At 43.8% G+C, this 24,009-nt stretch overlaps 1 protein-coding gene and 1 long non-coding RNA gene across 2 annotated transcripts; one reads left to right on the top strand and one right to left on the bottom strand.

Annotated features, from left to right (window-relative positions):
• The first annotated feature begins 1,013 nt into the window (after positions 1-1,013).
• LOC122125890 lies at positions 1,014-21,745 on the top strand. The gene is made up of 3 exons (XR_006150785.1): positions 1,014-1,038; positions 13,720-13,727; positions 21,681-21,745. It is a non-coding gene; the product is annotated as an uncharacterized LOC122125890 (long non-coding RNA).
• Positions 21,746-22,179: 434 nt separating this feature from the next.
• Positions 22,180-23,109, bottom strand: LOC122125663 (vomeronasal type-1 receptor 90-like). Its single transcript, XM_042700205.1, has one exon. It carries the CDS (start codon positions 23,107-23,109, stop codon positions 22,180-22,182), a length of 930 nt encoding a protein of 309 aa, XP_042556139.1.
• Between the last annotated feature and the right edge of the window lie 900 nt (positions 23,110-24,009).

The following is a 24,009-nucleotide window of genomic DNA, read 5'->3' as shown; positions in this document are numbered from 1 at the left end:
ACGGGACCTGCAGGGACTTACTCTCTCCACAGCCCTGTCTTGGAAGGTTTCCTTTGTTGTCTAAATCAGAACACTGATCTCCATTGTGCCTTTACCACACTGCTTGTCACAGAGTAGAGTCATGGAGATCACAGGATGGAAGAATATGTGTCATGGTGTATACACATCTCTGCGTTGACAGCATCCTGATTGTCACTGGTTGCCTCCTGCTTTGTCACTGGCTACAATGTTCTTTGTCATTGGCTGCAAGATCCACTTTTTTTGCCTGTCCTCGGGATTGAACTCAGGGCCTGGACACTGTTCCTGGGCTTCTTTGCTCAAGGCTAGCACTCTACCACTTGAGCCATAGCACTATTTCTGGCTTTTCCTATGATTAGTTGAAGTAAGGGTCTCACTAACTTTTCTTCCCAGGGTGCCTGAGAACTGAGGTGCCTTCTGACTAACTAGGATTATGGGCATGAGCCACCTGTGCCTGGCTCTGGCTGTATCCTTTGGCCACATGCTGTTTCCTCTGTGGCTAGATGCTGCTCTGTCATTGGAGAACCAGCATTCTTAGAGTGATTTAATAAAATTCTATATAAAAAATAGCACTGTTATTAGGAAGGGAAAGGAAGGTAGAAAAAGATTGTGTAGATGCTGTCTTTATTAAAAAAGAGAAATTATTTTTAATTGTAATAGTGTACAGGAAATGTATTTCTTTTATCACACCAATAATCTTTTTTTTTGGTTGGGGCAGTTCTGGGTCTTGAACTCAGGGCCTGGACACTCTTCCTAAGCTCTTCAGCTCACAGCAAGCACTCTACCACTTGAACCACAGCACCACTTATCATTTTCTGAGTGGTTTATTGGAGATGAGCCTCACGGAGTTTCCTGGCTGGGCTGGCTTTGAACTTCGAGACTTAGATCTCAGCCTCCTGAGTAGGAAGGATTACAGGGGTGAGCCACCGACACCTGGCTTGTTCTTGAGCCTCTTTGTCTCAAGGCTAGCACTCTACCCCTTGAGCCACTACACCACTTCTGACTGTTTCTCTGTATGTGGTTCTGAAGAATTGGGCCCAGGACTTCATGCATGCTAGGCAAGCAATCTACCTCTAAACCACAAAACCAGCCCCCCACCAATAATAGTTTAAGTAACTAAGCAATATAAAACTTTTTTTGAGCTGGGCACTGGTTGCTCACGCCTGTAACCATAGCTACTCAGGAGGCTGAGATCTGAGGATCAAGATTCAAAGCCAGCACAGGCAGGAAAGGCTGTGAGACTCTAATCTCCAATTAACCACCAGAAAACAAGAAGTAGCCCTGTGGCACAAGTGGGAGAGCACTCCCCTTGAGCTGAAGAGCTGAGCGACAGCCCCTAGGGTCAGAGTTTAATTCCAATGAAATGACAAAAATGAAAAAAAAAACTTAAAAAATTATTATCAAGGACTGGGAAGGTGGCTTAGTGGTAGAGTGCTTGCCTTGAATACATGAGGTCTTGAGTTTGATTCCTCAGCACCAGATAAGCAGAAAAGGCAAGAAGTGGCACTGTAGCTCAAGTAGTAGAGAGCTAGCCTTGAGTTGAAGAGCCGAGGGACAGCGCCCAGGCCCAGAATTCAGGCCGCACAGCAAACAAACAAACAAAGAAATATATATATTTTTCAAGGTAATATACAGAGTGATTACAGTTACATTAGTAAGGTAATACATACATTTTTTGACAAACTTGTTACACTTTCCCTCCTTTTTCTCTTACTTTCTATACCCCTCCCTCCTACCTCCTCACCCCCCAAAATTTGTACAGATCATTTCCAACACATTGTCTTCTGTATATTGCTGTTGCATTGGCTCAGCCCTTGTCCTTTATCTCACCATTCTGTTCTTCCCGTTCCCTTCCCTAATTCAAATAAATGTATATGCAATACTATGGCACCAAACTGAAATACAGCAACAGGGGATATAAATATGAAATGTTTGGGTCAGTATACTCCGTCAGTGTTTAAGAATTATAGCATGTCTGAAGTTGAATAAGATTTTAAGTGTTCAATACACACAGTTTTATTCCCCATTTACATTACTAGGAACTTCACTGCTTTTGAGCAAAAATTTTGGCTGTCTAATTAGCCATTGATTGCTTTATGACAACTGGTACTTCCCATCAATGAAAAGGAGAGTGTACATTTGGAAAGACTTTTATTATTCTCCGTAAAGAAAAAGAGAGACATGGCTAGGTAGCCTGATCATAAAAAACAAACGATCACTTCCAGTGTTGGAATTTTCACTGCTGTGTAAAAGTAATAAAAGTCCATGATGTTGTTGGAGCAATAGAAGAACATGAAACAGCTGACCAACAGCAGGATGATGTGGGTGGCTTTGTTCTCAGGTGCTGGCTGCGAGGCAAGCCTGGGACTATGCAGTTGCCAGGCTGTCTTGTGGTGTCAATACAGGAGGGGCACCAAATAGAGGCTGGTGATGATCATGAGGATTACAAATACAAGATCTCAAAATAAGAAGATAGGGATGCGATACCATAATCTATTGTCTTCTATCTGCTGAGTATGACAATATACATTGGAAAATCCAGAACCGGCAAGAGTAAAATTGCTTTTGGCTTTCATAACCTTAATAACCAGGACATAGATGAGTGTTATTGACAACCCAGAAGAAGAGGAAAGATGGGAAAAACAACACTGAAGACTTAGATTTAAGCCACACGCACTGGAGCAAGGTGGTGCTGATGGAAAGTGCCTGGGTGATTCTGAAGAGGTACACCACCACCTTGCCGCCCACATCGTCAGAAAATGATGAACTCGGAAGGATGCCATGATGTCTAGCAACATTGTGAAGGTGAGGTTCAGGATGTTGTCCACCGTCAGGTGCATAAAGATAGCATCGATGGGCTTCTTCTGATGACTTTGGAATCCAAACATGTACAGATAGAGCATGGAGAGCAAGGAGTTCCCTGCCCCCAATATCGATTCCACCGAGACATTGTGAATGGCACTGTGATATCTGATGCATAGAGCAGCCAAAGAGTTGATACCAGAATGAAAAATCTGTTCATTAGATTACTGATCCATTCCAAGTTGTTCTTCAGGAAGAATATGAGGAAGATGTAAATCAGTTTCAGGCCCAGGGTTGGCTCTTGTGGAATGGAATCCCAAGGGCTCCTGAGGATCTTAGAGGACAGAAACGGATGAGATTATTGAAGGGAAATCCTGGCTCACACCATGAGTCTTAGTGTCTTCCCAAGGAGAAACGTGGACTTGTGGTACACAGAAGTTTGCACGGTATAAGGAGTTTTCTAGGTCATCAGATTGTAGTGTGTGTGTGTGTGTGTGTGTGTGTGTGTGTGTGTGTGTGTTCATGAATGCCTGGGGCTTCATCTCACATCCTAGAAACTATCCCTGAGCTTTCTTTTTCATTGTTGTTCAAGGCTAACAGTTATACCTCCACCTTCATACTGGGTTATTTGAGAATTAAGTCTTGCAGACTTTCCTGCCATGCCTTGCTTTTAATTGTCATCCTCAGATCTCAAATTTCTGAGTAGGTAGGATTTCAGACATGAGCCAACTGTTCTCCGTCCAAAAATCCTATTTCAAAAGATATTTTATCCATAATTTGGTAGAAAGGAAAGGTAGCTCAAACTCCATTACCAGAAAAAAATTCCTTAGCACCGTATTAAGTGTTCAATTTCAACTCTTCTGGGAAACAAATTCCAAAGAGGGGGAAATTACTGGGTAAGGAATCAAAATAAGCATCAAAGGAGGAGTGTAGCAAATATATAAGATGTGAAAATGTTTTCACACACATCCTACAAACTCGATTAATCATTGTATTTAGCCTGCTATTATCTTAGCATGGCTTTGAAATAAAATGGGATCAATATAGTGTGATCAAAAGAATGGAATACAAGTGTATTTTGGGGGCAAATAAAAAAGTGACACAAAATAACTGCAGAAATGAATCTTGCACTAGGATAAAACACTGGGGCAATGGAACAGGAGACTAAGATTCAAAAGACGCTTCATATTACCCATTTCTCCTATGCAGTGATCACAGGAGTAGAAGTGAGGAAAATACAGGAGCACTTCAATAGTCCCAGGAACTCCACTACGCAACAGATTCAGTATAAGTAAATGATGAATTTTTTATCATGGAGAAATTTAAAAGTAACCATTACCATGTTCAAAATGTATCTATGATATGCAGAGCATCATATCTGGCAGTACTGAAACTTTTCCATTGAGGTTGGATGAGCAAAATCATCTGCTGTCTGGACAGTTTGTCAATTATGACAATTATGGGATGAACCAATGCAGCAGTGGTACGCAGTAGACACTATGTGGATAGGAACCATACAACTTATGTGTGGTGACAGGATGAGAAAACTGGAAAAGACAAGGGGTGAAGTTGTACTCAAAGAAATATATTGAAGAAAGTGGTGCTGTGGAAAAACTGGTAGAGTGCCACCGTTGAGCCCCACATCTCAGGGACAGAACCTAGGCCCTGAAATCTCACAAGTGACAAAGCAAAAGTGCACACATGGCCTAACTTATGCAATGGTAATCCCCTCAACATCACCTCTATCACAACAATGAAGATTATAATGGCAATTAAAATGATGACAGGGAAGACTGCAACACCAACTCCTGTCATTTCAAAAAACTGATAGGATATAAGATATGGAACCAACCCAGATGCCCCTCAGTAGATGAATGGATCAAGAAAATGTGGTATATACACACAATGGAATTCCATGCCTCCATCAGAAAGAATGACATTACCTTATTTTTTAGGAAATGGAAAGACCTGAAAAAAATTATATGAAGTGAAGTAAGCCAGGCCCAAACTAACATAGGTCCTATGGTTTCCCTTATTTGCAATAACTAGTATATGTCTGAGACAAGCACAAAAGTTCAGATAAGTTGATGTTAGGTGAAATGAACCCCAAGATAAATATTCAAATGTTTTTTCTTTCATGTGATTGTTTCTAACGTATTTATAAGATGATTTCTTTGTTGCTTTGTATGTCCCACACCATGGTATAATCCCTGCTTTCACTGAATTTGATGTTGGTATAATTTGTGGAGGGTAAAGGATAAAACAAATCGTTTAAATAGGGATACAGGTGGACCCATTGCAACAATGAGATGTACAAGTTGTTATGTCAAAAACAAACTTTACAACCTTGGCGGGGGGAGGAGGCGGGGGGGGGTGAGTTGGGGGGATGGGAGATGGAAAGGGATGGGAAGGGGAAACAAAGGAGGAGGCAACAATACTTGATAAGTAATGTACTCTTTCCCATTTAATTGTAACCCCTCTATATGGTATTTTCAAAATAAAAAAAAATCTAAGTAAAAACCTCTCAATTGTCTGTCCAAAAAAAAAAGACATCTGTAGGTTGTGCCAGTCTTTCTCACCTACAATTCCAGCTGCTCAGGAAACTACTCCCAAGCATGATTAGGGTCAGTATCCAACCTGAGTAGGAAAGAATATGAGATTTTTATCTCTCATAAACTACCCAAAAAGGTGGAAGTAGGGTTTGGCTCATGACATACAGTCTTAGCCTTGGGCACAAATGAACAGGGACAATGACCTGGCCTTGATTCAAGCCACAGGACAGACAAATGTACATAGATAAATAAAAGGTATCTGTAGATCTCTCTCTCTCTCTAAATTATCAGCAAAAAAAATGTTAGGGTAGCTGGGTGCTGGTGGCTCAAGCCTGTAATCTTAGCTACTCAGGAGGCTGAGATGTGAGGGTCATGGTTCAAAGGCAGCCTAGGCAGGAAAGGCTATGAGACTCTCATCTCCAATGAACCACTAGAAATCCAGAAGTGGCGCTGTGCCTCAAGTGGTAGATTGCTAGCTTGAGCTGAAGAGCTGTGGGACAGTGCCCAGGTTCAGACTTCAAGCCTCATGACCAACCAAAAAAATGTTAAGGGTTTCCAGGGTACTGTAGATAAAGTCATTCTAGGAAACATTTAGGTTTCTATATTCCCTGATGAAAGCATTGTTGCAACTCCATTTCAAATCACAGCATGTGTAGCAGGAAATAATGTAAAGATGGGGTAAAGAGGATAATGAATCCTTCTGACCTCTTCTTACCTCACTTGCTTGTCAAGCTTGCGAGCTTCATAATCCTGCTCACAGGGAACAGCTTCCAAGAAGCAGTCTGGTATCTTGGATAGGCTGTTGGTGCCCAGCCACCAATGTATAGCATGCTTGGGGTGACAAGGCTTCTTCCAGTGGACATCAGTCACTGTCACCTGCTGCCTGGATGGCCTTGTTTACTGGGCATTAGTCTGATGCCTCCACAGGAGGCACAAACCAGTCTTCCAGGTGCCAATGGAATGTCTTAGAGAATATTCTACCTTTATTAATGAAATGAACAGAATTACTATTCCAGGATGTGTTTTTTTCAAAGTCAAAGTCATTAGAAAGTAAACTTCAAGACCCAGCGGGTTATTAAAGGTTGGTTCTCTTAGCCCTGGGTACATCCTGAGATGCAGAAATTATTTGTCTTCCCCACTGGGAGCCTGGCAACAAGGGTGACCATGTACCCTGGTTTGCAGAGCACAGCATGTGGCAGGCCAGGGGTCAAGGACAAGGGTCACACTTCTCACACACAGGTTTGCTAGAAACTAATCATATGTGATGGTCAAGTTGATGCAAATTGGCTCAACACATACCAAGAGTAGATGTGAAAGTCCACAAATAGAGTTGAGGATTCAAACTTATGAACAAAGGAACTGCTGGGGCAAAGAGAATTATAAAGAGGAAAGATAATAGTCACTAGACCTCAAAGCACATCTGATGTCCAGTGGTAGGAATGGAGGCTTATGGAGCATCAGCCAATGAGCAGACTGTGACATGCCCTGTTCCAGTGCAGGTCTCCAATCAAAGATAAAGAAAATAATAAAAGAACTAACCAATGTACAGTGGCCTCTAGAGTACACAGATGAGACACTTTTTTTCAGGACATCTTTCCAGAAAGTGCAGTGGTGACAGCTGGACATGCATGGGCATATTCTGTACAGAGTGCTGTCCTAGAATTTCACATAATTTTTTGAAGTAGGAACACTGATCTTCTCCCTTGAGTGCCTTTGCCATGCTGATTGTTCACAGAGAAAAGTCACGGAATTTGGAGGACCTAAGAATAGGTTCCATTGCCTATATGCTGCTTGGTCACTGGCTTCCTCCTGCTTTATGATTGGCTATATCTTTTGTCGACTGCCTCCTGCTATGTCATTGGCTTCATCCTTCATCATTGGCTACATTCTAACCTATCAGTGGCTGCATACAGCTTCCTGATGAACAGTATTCTGATTTGTCACTGCCTGTGTCCTTTCTCATTGTCTGCATCCTACTGCCTCATTGATTTTTATCTTGCTTTGCTATTGGCTATATCCTGAACCTCCAAGGAATCCAAAAGGACTACTTTCAAAACCTATACAGAGATTTTGGACATAGAGGAAAAATTCAGGCAGCCTGCTTAAGAAAGCCCATTTGAGCACAGGTTGGCGACAACAGAGACAGAGTGAGTATGGCTTTTCACTCATCTCCAGTGTGAACTAGATTACTAGGAGTTAAAACGCACATCCTGCTTCCACGGGTCCTAGATGGTCTAAAAAACCGGGAAAGCATGTATACACCCCAAAAACATCTTCACACCATATCACAGAAAAGTGTCTGGAAAGTAGCTCTCCCCCAACACTCCAAAACAGCACCTTCTTTGATACTGCAATAGAGCCTGCCAGAGCAGCTAGTAGATAATTTGGGCCAGAGAAGCTACACCTGTAATATCATTTATCAACAGGACAAAGGAATCTGATCAGTGATAGTAAGCTCCACCTGGAGGAAGGTTGCCCCACTCAGGAGGAGGTAGCTCTTTCCAGGAAGGGACAACTTTGCCAGGGTTGGCAGAGAGGATCGGCCCTGCCCCTTGGCAGTGAACAAAGACATTCCAGTCATATAGCAGATACCCTCAGAGCTTAGCCCTTGTAAGAATTAAAAATCCAAAAGGCTGTACAATCTCACTGGATAGACTGCAAAACTGAGAGTGGCTCCAAGCTGGGCCAAAAAAGGGTCTCAAGAGCTAGACAAGCTGGGAAAAGCCACTGATTCCAGACATGCCACAACCCCACCCACACACAAGCTCACTTGCAGAGACTCCAACCTGCAGAAACTAGCCACCTACTTCCTGCATTCTACACAAAGCCAATCTCCTCTCAGACTAACACAAGATTCAGACAGACACAAGACTCCCAACTTTTTCTGTCTGCTCAAACTGATTTGAGAAAACAACTAAGCCATAAGGAAAACCAATCACTGCAAGGAAGTCAAAGACTCCATCAAGAGACTGGGTAGCAGACATAGGGGAGATACAAATAAATTTAAAAATTGTTTTCTAAACATAATTTTTATTTTATTTATATTTTTGCCCCATTTTTCTTCTTCATTGCTGTTTATTCCTACACAGCCTATGGTGATTACTAGGCTTCCTCCTTAATTGTGTGTATACTTAATTTAGGCTATATTTTGAGCAAATGTCTATTGCTCGATTTCATGATTTTTAATTTTAGAATTATTACTTTATACAAATATACTTTTTTTTTTCAGGTAAGGGGTAGGTTTCTTCAGTAGACGTGTTGGGACCAGGCCAGGTTGGCATTCCTCATGGATGAGAAAGGCCTGGAAAAGACCTAAGAGAGAGAGCTGGGAAAAGAAGTGGGAAAGAGCTGGGAAAGGTGTGGGAAAGAGAGAGAGCAGGGAAAATGAGCTCAGAGAGCTGAGAAAGGGCTGAGAAGGAAAACATATATACATTTTAAAATATCTTTATTTCTTCTTTTGTTTTTTCTTATTGGTTTTCTTTCTCTGAATTTAGGTCTTAGCTTTCTTCTGTCTGTTCCTTTCTTTCACTACATCCCTCTACTCTCATTTCCTCTTCCCCCATTTTTCATTATATCTCTCAATCTTCTAATTCACCTCAACACATTTTCCTTTATTTCTGGTCCTTCACTACTTATTCCTTTGCTTTAGTCCACTGACCCGTATTTGATTGTTGTTGATCTAGACTCTAATTGTATCCATTTTGACAGTGTCAAAGTAGATTATTGTGTCATCCTTTTGGTTCAGACTGCTTTAAAGCTCATGACAGATTTGTTCACTGATTTCAACTATATATATATATATATATATATATATATATATGTATATATATATATATGTATGTATGTATGTATGTATATTCCCCACTCTGGAAGAACAATACCCCTCCCATAACAAAGAAAAGGATAGATAAATAGGAGAATACGTATGTCCTATTTCAAAGCTCTAAAATCTGTGCAAATACAGGGATTGTGGTTGTTTTTTGTCTTAAAAATGTGTTCTGTGGGGGTACTGGAATTTTTTTCATATCCTAGAAGGAAAGAGTTAAAATAACTGCCTATGATTGTTAACCCTTAAAGTCTGTGCAGCTCTAGGTTCTGGGTTGGTTGTTGTCTTCAAAATGTTTCCTGGTATGAGTGAGAAAAGTGTGGCTGAAATTAGGAAAGCAACTCCATTTCTAATACCCCACAAAAAATAAAATACCTAGGATTTAACTTAACCAAGGAAGTGAAGGACCTCTATCATGAAAACTTTAAAATCTTGAAAAAGGAAGTTAAAACAGAACTTAGAAAATGGCAAAACCTTCCATGCTCCTGGATTGGAAAGATTAATGTCGTGAAAATGGCAATACTTCCCAAGGCTATCTACAAATTCAACGCGATACCTACCAAAATTCCAACCTCATTCTTCAAGGAAATAGAAGAGGCAATCCAAAAATTCATATGGAACAATAAAAGACCACGAATAGCAAAAACGCTCCTCAATGGAAAGAACACTGATGGAGGAATATCAATACCAAATTTCAAACTCTACTATAAAGCCATAGTAATGAAAACAGCTTGGTATTGGCATAAGAACAGACCTCAGGACCAATGGAAAAGAATTGAAAACCCAGAAATGAACCTACAGACCTATAGCCATCTAATCTTCGATAAGGGAGCTAAAACAATAGAATGGAAGACAGACAGCCTCTTCAGTAAATGGTGCTGGCAAAATTGGTTAACTACTTGTAAAAAACTGAAGCGAGATCCTTATATATCACTCTGCACCAGAATCAACTCCAAATGGATCAAAGACCTTGAACTCAAAGCAGACACTCTGAAAACATTACAGGATGGAATAGGAGAAACCCTAGGTCTCCTTGGCTCAGGCCGAAATTTTCTGAATAGAGACTGCGAAACACAACAAATCAAAGAGAGGTTGGACAAATGGGATTGCATGAAGTTGCAGAGCTTCTGCATGGCAAAGGACATAGCTAGCAAGATCAATAGAAAGCCCACGGACTGGGAGAACATCTTCACTAGCCATACAACAGACAAGGGTCTCATATCTAAAATATACTTGGAACTCAAAAAATTAAATCCCCCAACAACAAATCCTCAAAGAAACAACTGCCCAATAAATAAGTGGGCTAATGACTTAAAGAGAAACTTCTCTGAAGAAGAAAGAAGGATGGCCAATAGACACATGAAGAAATGCTCAACATCCCTAGCCATAAAAGAAATGCAAATCAAAGCAACATTGAGATACCACCTCACTCCAGTTAGAATGGCAAAAATCAAGAACTCTAACAACAACAGATGCTGGAGGGGATGTGGACAGAAGGGAAGCTTACTTCATTGTTGGTGGGAATGTAAACTTGTTCAACCACTTTGGAAAGCAGTATGGAGGTTCCTCAAAAGACTTCACATAGAGCTCCCCTATGACCCAGCAATCCCACTTTTGGGCATTTACCCAAATGTTCACAAACAAGACCACACTAAAGCTACCAGCACAACTATGTTTATTGCAGCATTGTTTACCATAGCTAAGATCTGGAACCAACCCAGATGCCCCTCAGTAGATGAATGGATCAAGAAAATGTGGTGTATATTCACAATGGAATTCTATGCCTCCATCAGAAAGAATGACATTGCCCCATTTGTTAGGAAATGGAAAAACTTATATTAAGTGAAGTAAACCAGCCCCAAAGAAACATAGGCCCCATGGTTTCCCTTATTTGCAATATCTAGTATATATATGAGTCAAGCCGAAAAGGTCAGATAATGTGATGTTAGGAAAATAAACCCTTAGATATGTATTTAAATGTTTTTTTCATTCATACATTTTTTCTAACGCATTTATAAGATTATCTCTTTGTAGCTTTGTATGTCCCTCCCCCACAGTATAACCCCTGCTTTCACTATATTTGATATCAGTATAACTTGTAGAGGAGATGGGGAAAAACAAGTCATTTAAGGATACAGGTGGACCTGTTGCAACAATGAGAAGTACAAGTTGTCATGTCGAAAACGAGCTTTACAACTGTGGTGGTGGGGGGGGAAGGCTGGGAAGGGATGTCAAGGGTAAACAAAGGTGGAGGCTGCAATGCTTGATAAGAAATGTACACATTATCCTGCTCATGTAATTGTAACCCCTCTGTACAGTGTGTTCACAAAAAAAAAATTAAATTAAAAAAAAATGTTTCTTGGTATGGTACTGGATTTGGTCCCATTTCTAAATGGGCAGAACTAGCCATAGAAACACAAGAAAAATGGCAATTCAAGGAACCTGAACTCCTACTCAAAATAAATTGGCAACAGAGCAATCAGTGAAAAACCTAGAGGACAGTTCTCAAGCTCTAGAATCACTACTTGTAAACATGCTGAATGAAAGACTGAAAGCCTGCGTGAGGCTATATTTGAGCATGATGAGGCTAACCAAAGATTAATAGAGGAATTCATGGAATCCACAAACAAAAAGCTGTATTAATTCCAACCAAAGGGCCTGGGAAGGTGACTCAGTGGTAGGGTACTTGCATAGCATGCATGAGGCTCTCAGTTCGATTCCTCAGCACCACATAAGCAAAAAGAAAAAAGCCATAAGTGGTGCTGTGGCTCAAGTGGTAGAGTGCTAACCTTGAGCTGAAGAGATGAGGGACAGTTTCCAGCTCAGAGTTCAGGCCCCATGACCATAATAAACAAACAAACAAAAAAAAAACAAAAAAACTAAAGGAAATCCAATGAAAGTATAGCCACTTAGCTGAACAATTTGAGGAGAACACTGAAAATAATACCAAGGAGGTAACTAAGTCTGTAGAAGATCTAAAATAAAGCTTCATCAGCAGAGGCCAAGCAGGCACCATCACTGGATCAGATGTGAGAGGAGGCCTGGCCTCTGGCAAAGGCCAGTCCTCCAGCATCCCGCCCAGCTCCACCACCAGCAAAGGCTCACGGGAGAATGAGTAGGGAGCCTGGATCTTTGAGGCCATCTCTGAGTCTTCTCTGAGCCTGTGCCCTGGGACCAGCACCACCCCCACCTCCCACGCTCTCCCAGCCCCAGCCTCCGTGGCTCCGCTCCTTTGTCATCCTGTCTCGGTGTCTCCAGCCCTAAGCCCATGTCCCACCACTGGTTCTACCTCCCAGTTGCCAGGTCCCCCTCCAAGCCTTCTCCCTAGGCCTGTGTCTTGTGTATTCGCCTCCTCATTCCTCAATGCAACCCTAAGATCCCCAGCACTGAGCAGATGAGCTGTGATTGTGAGAAATAAAGGTCAGAGCTTGACATCACCCCAGCCTGGTTATGGTGTGAGAGTGAGCTTGACACAGAGACACGCCTTTTATGTCCAGCTGAAGAAACAATTGTGACCCTTCTGTTTCCATCCATCCACCCTTCCATCCATCCCTCATCTATCTACTCATCCATCCTTCCATACAACCATCTATCCATCCACTCATCTATCTACCCTTCCATCCATTCATTCACTTATCTATTCACCTATCCATCCATCCATTCTTCTTCCATCCATCTATACACCCATCCATCCGTCTATCCATCCACTCATCCATCCATCCTTCTTTCCATTCATCCATCCATCCTTACTCATTCCATCCATCCATCCATCCACCCACCCATCCTTATATCTATACATCCTAGCCACCTTACCAGCCTCTTGTATATCATTTTACAATAATTTTAAAAATCTTGCCTTCTAGTGAGTTCTAAGTTGGCTCAGTGGTAGAGTGCTTGCCTAGCATGCATGAAGCCTTGGGTTCCATTCCTCAATACCACATACACAGAAAAACCTGGATGTGGTGCTGTGGCTCAAGTGGTAGAGCTCTAGCCTTGAATACAGAGAGGCCTAGGAACAGTACTCAGGCCCAGAGTTCAAGCCCCAGGACTGGAAAAAAAAATTGACAGGTGTCAATGAAGATCAAAACTTGTTTGAATAGCCGGGTGCTGGTGGCTCACGCCTGTAATCCTAGCTACTCAGGAGGCTGAGATCTGAGGATCACAGTTCAAAGCCAGCGCAGGCAGGAAAGACTGTGTGACTCCTATGTCCAATAAACCACCAGAAAACCGAAGTGGTGCTGTAGCTCAAGTGTTAGAGCACTCGCCTTCAGCTGAAAACAAAACAAAACAATACAAAACAAAAACTTGTTTGAAGCTGTGTGCAGTGTCTGATGCTTGTAATCCTAGCTATTAAGGAGGCTTAAATCTGAGGACCACAGTTCGGGGCCAGCCTGTGCAGGGAATTCCCTGAGCCTTTTATCACCAGTGAACCACCAAAAAGCCAGAAGTTGAGCTGTTGCTCAGGTGGTAGAGTGCTAGCCTTGGGAGGGGGGTGTGGAAAAGCTAAGGGATAGTGCTCAGGTCTTGAGGTCAATGCCTAGGACTAGCAAAAAACAAAACAACCCCCCCCAAAACCCAACTTGTTTGAATTTCAATAAAAATAGATAGTAGACGTACGGATTTTTTTTTTACCAGTCCTGGAGCTTGAACTCAAGGCCTGAGCACCTCTTTGTGCCTCTCTCTGCTCAAGGCTAGCTCTGCCAGCGCTCTACCACTTGAGCCACAGCACCACTTCTGGCTTTTTCTGTTTATGTGGTGCTGAGGAATCAAAGCCAAGGCCTCATGCATGCAAGGCAAGCACTCTACCACTGAGCCACTTTCCCAGCCCCTGTACTGACTATTTTGCATGTGAACACCCCAGGCCCTCAGAACAGAGAGAAATAAAGTCTATCTCAACCATTCCACCTATTTTTTTCTTTTCTGTTACAACAGCCAGACTATAAGAGGCAGTGTCCCAGATGCCAGCAAAGGTTTCACATTGGGTAACTGATTAGGCAGATGATTTCATTTCACATTTGCCTCAACTGTCCAGGTGTTTCTCCATAGGGTATGGGGCCAAACGTTCTCATTTTTGTCTGGGGGAGAAAGTGAACATTTTGTTTGTTTTGTTGGTCGTGGGGACTGAACTCTGGGCCTGGGTGCTGTCCCTCAGCTCTTCAGCTCAAGGCTAGCACTCTACCACTTGAGCCACAGCACCATGTCTGGCTTTTTCTGCTTACGTGGTGCTGAGGAATCAAACTCAGGGCCTCGTGCGTGCAAGGCAAGCACTCTACCACTGAGCCAGCTTCCCAGCCTGAAAGTGAACTTTTAATGACTTTGCAGATGCTGAAGATTACTTTCTGAAGCAGGTCCCTCAGGACAACGCTGGCCCTCTGAGAGCCCACTTAGTTATGTTAATGTGTTGATGAGCAGATTCAGGTCTGAGAGGGTTGCACTGATGCTTTGGGCTCGTGGAAATGACATCCCATAAGGCTTGAGGTGTCCCGGGGCAATGTGATGGGTGAGCCTCCATGGGGAGGCCAATTCAAGCTACTCACAGTCCCCATATACAGTGGGGGCTGGTCCAATCAGCCCTTTCGAGGAGGCTGACTTCCTGGAGGAAGAACTCTGTGTCCTCCAACCCCCAGCGTTTATGTGAGGTAGGAAGGCCCACCTGTGATCCCCCTGCTATCAGCCTGTGCTTCTGAAAATTTGTTTCTCAGTTTAACTTCCATCATATATTTATATTTAAACAAGTTTATATTTACATATATTTACATACATTATACATTTATATTTACATAATCATGCTTCCCTTCCCTCCTCCTCCCCCTTTTTTTTACTCTTTGATACAGTAGTTTGCCTCACAGCCTGTGCTGGCCTCCAGATTCCTGATCTTCTCACCTCAGCCTCCAGTTGCTGGGATTACAGGTGAGTCTGGGATTACAGGTGAGTGCTACCACACTCAGTTTCTTTGATGTTTGTCAGTATTGGTTTTTCCTTCTGCACCTGTATGCAGTTTGAGTGTTTTTCCATCTCTTTTTTGCAACACTGTATCTCTCTCAGCCTCAGGTATTGCTCTCATCCTGCAGCCATCTTCATTTTATTTGTGAAAAGTCATCATTTTGATACTTCTTTGGCTTTGTTATTAGTAACAAATGTAATGATAACCCATGGGAACCCAATATCTTTTTTAATCTCCAGTGTCATTCTAGTAATCTCCCCCATTTATTCTCAGTCCAGTAATTACTGCTTATTTGCATTTGGTAGAATTTAATGGTGTTTAATTTTTTTTATCACTTCCAGTTTCTGTGTTTGTTATATCCTTCTCATTTTTTTCCCTAGTCCTGGAGCTTGAATTCAGTGCCTGAGTACAGTGTCCCTCAGCTTTCTTTTTTTTCTTTTCTTTCTTTCTTTTTTCTTCTTTTTTCAAATTCAAGACTGAGAACTCTATCACTTGAGCCACAGCACCACATCCAGCTTTTTGTTAGTTAATAGGAGAGAAGAGTCTCACAGTCTTTCCTGCCCTAGCAGGCTTGGAATCCTTTGATCTTAGAGCCTCAGATGATGATGATGATGATGATGATGATGATGATGATTTTTGCCAATCCTGTGGACTGAACTCAGGGCCTGGGCACTGCCCCTGAGCTTCTTTCTTTCTTTCTTTCTTTCTTTCTTTCTTTCTTTCTTTCTTTTTTCTCAAAGGTGGCACTGTACCACTTGAGCCACAGCACCACTTCCAGACTTTTCTGTGTATGTGGTACTGAGGAATCGAACCAGGACATCATGCATGTTAGGCAAGCACTCTACCACTGAGCCACCTTGCCAGCCCCAATCAGAAGCTCAGATTTTTGACTGGCTGAGATTACAGGCATGAGCCACTGGCACCTGACTGCATGGTGGGATATTTAGGAGTGATTTTTACTTCTCTCTTCTGCCTGTCTGTAGCTCCACACCACATTGTGAGAACTATGTTTGTTTCCCTTCAATGCACAGCCGGGTTGGGAAAGGCAAAAAGTGGCTCAAGCCACATCTTTGTATGACAGGAGACTTTTTCCTCTCTCTCTCTCTCTCTCTCTCTCTCTCTCTCTTTGGGTCCAGTCGTGGGGCCTGAACTCTCAGCCTGGGCACTGTTTGTTCCTCAGCTCTTCAGCTCAAGGCTAGTGCTCCACCACTTGAACCACAGCACGACTTCTGGCTTTTTTCTTTTTGCTTATGTGGTACTGAGGAATCGAACCCAGGGCTTCAGGCATGCAAGGCAAGTGCTCTACCACTGAGCCACCTTCCCAGCCCCCCCTCTCTCTTTTAAAGATCTCTGTCTTAGAAGAATTGTGACCTGTTGTCAAAAGTAAGAAGTAAAAGTCTGCTCACTACATGTCTGTGCATTTTCACACCCTGTAGAAAAGGCAAGCAGTAGGAAGACATTGGCTTAGAAAGAAAATGTGACTGAACCCTCCACCAAGAAATGCAAATCAAAGAGAGTGCACAAAGGCACAATGCCTGTGGGCCTCTGATCATGAAAAAAAAAAACAAAAAACCTTATTGAAATGAACTCCAGGAGATGGAAACAAGAGGTCTCTCCTTCTTTGTTGGTTTCGTTTTCTTTTTTTCTTTTTTTGAGGGTGGGGATGGGGGTCTGGTTGTGGGGCCTGAATGCTGGGCCTGGGCGCTGTCCCTCAGCTCTTCAGCTCAAGGCTAGTGCTCTACCACTTGAGCCACAGCGCCACTTCCAGCTTTTTTCTTTTTTCTTATGTGGTGCTGAGGAATCGAACCCAGACCTTCATGCATACAAGGCAAGCGCTCTACCACTGAGCTACCTTCCCAGCCCCTGGTTTTGTTTTCTTTGCTCTTTGTCTTGTTTGTTTTTATCTGTCTTTGGGAGGGCATCAAAGGGCATGGAAGGGGCAGGAATGGTACTCACTAGACACTATGTGGAAAATGAATGCTACAACCTGTTGGTTTGGGACTGGAGGGAAAAACTGGGAGAGAGTGAGGGAAAGGGTGGCCTTGTCCAAGAAGAAACATATTCTTTACCTAACATATATCTAGAAACCCCACTGCATAACACCTTTATAATAACAGTATATTTTATTTATTTTTATCATTTATTTACTCATTTATTTATGCTGTCAGTATAGGGCTTGAACTCAGGGCCTGGTCACTGTCCCCAAACTCTGTCACTCAAGGCTAGCACTCTACCACTTTGCGCCACAGCGCCACTTCTGGTTTTCTGGGGGTTAAGTGGAGATAAGAGTCTCACAGACTTTCCTGCCCAGTGTAGCTTTGAACTGTGGTCCTCAGATCTCAGGCTCTTCAATAGGTAGGATTACAGGCATGAGCCACATATGCCTGAATTTTTTAAAAAAAAGAAAACACATAGATCTCTCTCATCTGGGCCAAATACGTTCTGGATAATATATTCTCTCTCTCTTTTTTTTTTTGTCTGTTGTAGGGACTGAAATCTGGGCCTAGGCGCTGTCCCTCAGCTCTTCAGCTGTGGACCAGTGCTCTACCACTTGAGCATCAGCCCCACTTCTGGTTTTGTCTGCTTATGTGATGCTTAGGAATTGAACCTAGAGCCTCATGCATGAAAGGTAAGTGCTCTACCACTGAGCCACCTTCCCAGCGCCATAGATAATATATTCTCTTGTAGGGTATTTACCCTCCTGTCATCTCTATGCCCACACTTGAGGTTTCTGTGGCATCCTAGCATGACTCAGTGAAACACAGTGGAACCCTGGAGGTCTTCCCCCTCCCTCCATTGCCAATCATCGTATGGACTCGAATATGAGAATTTCACAGTATCTGGCAGGTGCCAGTGACTCACACCTGTCATCCCAACTACTCAGGAAGCTGAGGTGTGAGGATCGTGGTTCAAAGTCATCTCTGGGCAGGAACATCCCTGAGACTCTTATTTCCAATAAAGCACCAGAAAGGTGGAAGTGGCGCTGTGGCTCAGAGTAGTAGAGTGCTATCCCTGAGCAATAGAGCTCAGGGGTAGCACCCAGGCCCTGAGTTCAAGCCCCGCCACTGACAAAATAGCTGAAAATGGAGCCTTGGCTCATATGGTAGAGTTCTGGGCTTGTGCAAAAAAGTCCAGGAACAGCCCCCTATGCCCTGACTTCAAGCCCTAATAAGGGCACCCTCCAAAAAAGACTATATATATACATATATATGATCCTTCATAAGGCTTGAACTCTAGGCCTAAGCACTGTCCCTGGGCTCTTCAGAACTCTAGCACTTGAGCCACAGCGCCATTTCTGGCCTTTTCTGCGTATGTGGTACTGAGGAATCGAACCTGGGGCTTCATGCATGCTAGGAGGGCACTCTACCACTAAGCCACCTTCCCAGTCTTTAATGTTTTTTTCCCCCCTGTTTTATCAGCAGCAGGAGGGGGGAGGCCATCCAATGAACACATCTGAACCTCATCACGATCATGTTTCCATCTTGGTGCTCTTCCTCCCCTTGGAGCTTTTCCTTGGCTTCCTGGGGAACTTGTTGCTCTTCTCATTGTTGGTGCACAGCTGGCTGTGCTGGCGGGCCCTGAGGAAACCTCTGTATCTCATCTTGGCACATTTGACACTGGACAATTCCTTGAGAATCGTGTTCAGGCTGACCCCGGACCACTTGACCATCTTGGATGTGGGGGAGACCTGGCCCTTTTTTTTTTCTGTCTGACCTGGGCTGCAGGGCACTGCTCTATGCCTACAGTGTCACCCACTTCCTGAACATCTGTACACTATCGCTTCTCATGGCCTTCCAGGCGGCCACCCTCCATCCCCGCCACCTCATGTGGGTCTTGCTGCAATGCAAGGCTCCCTCCTTCATCTTGCCACTTGCCTCTCCTTCTGGATCTTCAACTTGCTCCTCTACCTCCCTGTCCTGAACCGTGGCCCCGGGCCAGGCAATTATTCAGGCCCTGCAGCTTCTTTCCCCTGGGCGCCATGTGAAAGTGTCCAGCTGCGTTACCACACCTCCACGACGCTCTAGTGTGTCTGATCCTGCGAGATGCCCTCTGTGTGGGCCTCACAGTGGCCGCCAGCCTCTACAGGGTGAAATTCCTCTACGCACATCGCCACACAGACCTGCACCTGCACAGCCCCGCCCAGGTCTCCCCGTTGCAACAAGAGATCAAAGCCACCCACAGCGTCCTCACACTGGTAGCTTTCTTTGGAGGCGCATTTGGCTTGAACAGCTTTGTCACATTTTACTCATTTTATAGACCGAAGGAAAACCCGGCCTTGGAGAAGATGAGCAGGATCCTGTCATTCTGTTATCCGGCCATCTGTCCTTTTGTCCTGATGAGGCACAGGAGAGTGATTTCCAAATTCATCGCTTCATTTTCAAAGATGCAAATTTCCTTGACCCAGAGTAGATGCCGCTGCTGATGAGTCACCCCTGAGAACTGCTGTTGGCCACATTAAAGGGGTGTATGTGAGCTTTTGGGTTTTTCACTAGGGATGAAGTGATTCATGCTGTTGTTGTTGAAGTATGTGTGTGTGTGTGTGTGTGTGTGTGTGTACAAGTGCTCATGTGCGTGTATCCTAGGACTTGAACTAAGGGCCTGAGTGCTGTCCCTGAGCTTTTGTGCTCCAGGCTGGTGGTGCTCTACCACTTGAGCCACAGCTCCACTTCCAGCTTTTTTAGTAGTTTATTGGGGATGAGGGTCTCACAGACTTTTCTGCCCAGGCTGGCTTTGGATGGTGATCCTCACATCTCAGCCTCTGGTGCAGCTAGGATTACAGGCATGAGTCACAGGAGCCTGGCTGTTTGTACAACTTTTATTCGTTGCCTTTGACAAATTGCTCAAATTTCTAATATTATATGGAAGAAGTGAGTGGAAAAGGGATAGTATTTCATGCTCTTAATCGGGGGAAAACCTTTCAGTTGCAGCCTCCATAGTGATGGTCATAAATAGCATTTATGTGGATGTGTTCTCATTATATGAATAATATATAAATATATATAATATTTGGTTTTTCTTTTTTTTTCTCAAGAAAAAAGTTGCCAGGTGAATCCAGTCACTTATGTGTGTGATTTTATTTCCGGCTATGTGATCTTTTTTTCTGTTTGTGAAATAGCACTTTAACTCCCTGGAATGGAATCAGCTTGGTGACTGATGTTAGGGAGTAAACTGAGTCAGGAAGCTGAATGGAAAGAGAAATCTCAATTTGTATTCATCAAGGAGTGTTGCTAATCACAACCTAAGGCAGTGCGACAGGATACCAGAAAGTACTGGGACAGGTGTAGAGAAAAAGAAGAATTTCAGAGGGGACCAGGGGTCCCAAGGCTCACCAGCACTTGGGCCTTGAGTTCGCTACAAGCAGGCATGTTCATTTGAGTTCACACAGGGAAGGTTACCATGGATACATGCAAACAGAAAACATTTATACTAACATCACAACCAGAGCTAAAATAGATTTTGTGAGCTTCACAGGGTCTCTTCTTGTCTTGCAAAAGGAGAATGCAACTCAGGGAAAGTCCAGACATGTAGTCCACCTGATCTAGACTTTAAGCTTAAGCTCGGGCTTGAACTCAGGGCTTGGCTACTGTCCTTGAGCTTCTTTTGTTCAAGGCTAGTGCTCTACCACTTGAGCTACAGTGCCACTTCTGGCTTTTTCTGTGTATGTGGTACTGAGGAATCAAACCCAGGGCTTCATGCATGCTCGGCAAGCACTCTACTACTAAGCCCTTATCCCAGTCAGTATAAAGCCTTATAAACTGGAAATAGTGGAAATACACTTCAAATTAGGCCCAATGTCCAGTGGTAGGATTCTAGGCTCACAGTGCATCAGTCCATGAGCAAGCGTGTCACATACCAAGTTGGATCCTGGTTTCTGAGCAAAAAAAGGATAAAGATCTATCCAATGTGTAACGGCCTCTAAAGTAGAGAAGTAGGCCGGGTCTCTTAGGACACTCTCCAGAAAGTCCCATGGTTACAGCTGTATACCCAGAGCCACAGTCTCTCCACAGTGCTATCCAATTTGTTGCTTGAATCCTGATCACTGATGTTCTCCATTGTGTCCCAGTGCCATGCTGCTTGTCACAGTGAAGAATCATGGAGGCTGTAGGATCTAAATACAGGTGTCATGGCCTATATCTTGCTTTGTCCTTGGCTGTACCCTTTCTAATTGCATGCATCCTGCGTTGTATTGGCTGTATCCTGCTCCCTCATTGGCTGTCTACTGACTTGTCATTGACTAGATCCTGCTTCTTCATTGGCTGACAAGTATTCATAGGATGATTTAATAAAAATTCTTTTAACAAACAGCACTGTTAGTAGAAATAGAAGGTAAGGGTGAAATGAAATGTCTAGGTGCTGTCTTCATAAAAATAGGAACAAGTTGTTAATTTTAATAATGTACAGAAAATACTTTTTTTGGTCAGTCGTGGGGCTTAAACTCTGGGTGGGCATTGTCCATCAGCTCTTCAGCTCCAGGCGAGCATTGTACCAATATAGCCATAGCACCACTTCGGGCTTTTCCTGCTTATATGGTGCTGAGGAATTGAACTCAGGGCCTCATGCATGCAAGGCAAGCACTCTACCACTGAGCCACCTTCCCAGGCCAGAAAATCCATTCTTTATCCCAACAATTATATTTTAAGCAACAAAACCCCAAAAAAACTTTGATGGAAATGCACTTTTCCACACACACACACACACATACACACACACAGAAAGGCACATTCAGTAAGTCTTCAAAAGATCAATGTTTTAAAATTGCAGCATATCTGAATTTGAGTAACTTGTCTAGTGCTCAATCCCCACAGCTCCATTCTAGGTCCTTTGGTGGTCAATTAGATATTTTAGTCTCATGAACGTTGCTGCCTGGGCTAGCTTTTAACCTGTATCCTCAGATGTTAGCATCCTGAATAGTAGAATGACAAGCCTGAGACACTGGCTCCTGGCCGCCTCTGTGGTGTTTCTATCATCCAACAAACAGCAAGGATGAGGTGAGCAGAGTTGGTTCGCCACCATCGTTTGGTCTTCACTTCCTCTTACTATGGATTATTCTTGGTATAACATGAGTGAGTGATCCATCGTGAAACCATTCTGTTATTCTTCATGAGCAAGAACGGGCAGAGGGTGGGGTAGCTGAAGGACAACATCACAAGCACAGCCTTGGATTTGTTCAATTTCTCCGGTGTGTAGAAGGAATACACAGTCACGATGTTGTTGGAGCAATAGAAGAACACAAAGCAGCTGACCAGCAGCAGGATGGTGTGGGTAGCTGTGTTCTCGGGCACTGGCTGGGAGGCAAGGCTGGGACTGTGGAGGTGCCGGGCTCTGCGGTGGTGTCGGGAGAGGAGCGTCACCATGTAGAGGCTGGGGGCCACCATGAGGACCAGGGACAGAGCATCTCGCAGCACACTGGAGCTGATAAGGGACATTTGGTTGTCCATTCCAAACTTCACTTGACAGTAGGGATGAGAAAATCCCAGTCTCATGACGGTTGAATTGCAATTGGATTCCACAGATTTGATCATGTGGAAATACATGATGGAATTGAAGATCCAGAATGAGAGCAGGAAGGGGAGGATGCAGGAGGAGGATCGGCTTTTCAGCCAAGCACAATGAGCAGAGGTGGGGCTGATGGTGAGGGCCTGAAAGGCACTCAGGAAGGTGGTAGTGCAGGTAGACAGTCCCCGAGTGACCCTGAACAGGAACACCACGGCCTTACACATGGCATCACCCCAGAAACACAGGACTCCATATGAGGAGACGATGAAGGGCATGGACTCAAAAATGATGGTCAAGGTGTTGACCAGGGTCAGGTGCATGAAAACTATAGCAATGGGCTTTCGGAGCCGGGGTTTGCACATGGTGCTGTATGCATACAGTAGGAAGAGGACACAGTTCCCCAGGACGCCCAGACACACCTTAGACACAAAGAGGAGCCTGAACACAGTGTCTCCTGCGTTGGCTGTCATTGTGTGTGTGTTTCTGTATGTGTGTGTGTGTGTGTGTGTGTGTGTGTGTGTGTGTGTGAGAGAGAGAGAGAGAGAGAGAGAGAGAGAGAGAGTGTATGTGTGTGTTGTTGAGAATCAAAGTAAGAGCCCTGACCAGTCAGGCAGGTGAGAAAGCTCTAGACAACCTTCTGAGTCCCATAGGCGGGAATCTTCACGGTGCTCAATTTCTTAATCAGATAAGCCAGGCTTAGAATGAATGCCAAAAGATAGAGTGTTAATCAAAGATTTAAAAATTGTTTCTTTTTTGGGGGGTGGGTCATACCGCTTATGAAATTGGCCCGGGTACAGTCCCTGAGCTTTTTTACTCAAAGATGGTCCTATCCCAGTTGAACCACAGCTCCATTTCTGGCTTGTTGGTGGATCACTGGAGATCAGAGTCTCAAGGACTTCCCTTTCTGGCCTGACTTTGAACCTGGATCCTCAGATCTTTGCCTCCTGAGCAGTTGGGAGTACAGGTGTGAGCCACCAGGGCCTGGCCCATACAATTGTTTTAAGTGGAGTCTGGGAAAAATGTTCCATTTGCCAGTTCTGGAGGGTTGGAAGAGTTCTGACCTCGGTATTTCAGACATGAATGTGCTGTGACCTTTGAATCTGGGATGTAGGGCCTGAAAGGACCTGGGGAGACACATGTTAGAATCAGGAGGGAATTCAAGGACACCACACTGGGCTGGGATGTTAGGAAGGAAGATCACTGGCTGTCTCTTCCTGTGGTCCCTGGGGCTCCATCATGGTCGGCAGTGGATGGTACAAGGAACACCAGGAGCCTGAGCATCTGATTGGCTTCACTTTTGTAAAATCTTCATTTTTTGAACACCTATTGCACAAATAGCACATCCATGTAAAATCCCTGTGGGGATGGCT

This window comes from Dipodomys spectabilis, unplaced genomic scaffold (genome assembly GCF_019054845.1).
Source record: "Dipodomys spectabilis isolate Male_0828 unplaced genomic scaffold, ASM1905484v1 ptg000266l, whole genome shotgun sequence".
NCBI classification, from domain to species: Eukaryota; Metazoa; Chordata; class Mammalia; order Rodentia; family Heteromyidae; genus Dipodomys; species Dipodomys spectabilis.
Note: the sequence above shows the minus strand (reverse complement) of the source record. Positions and strands in the feature narration are given on the sequence as shown.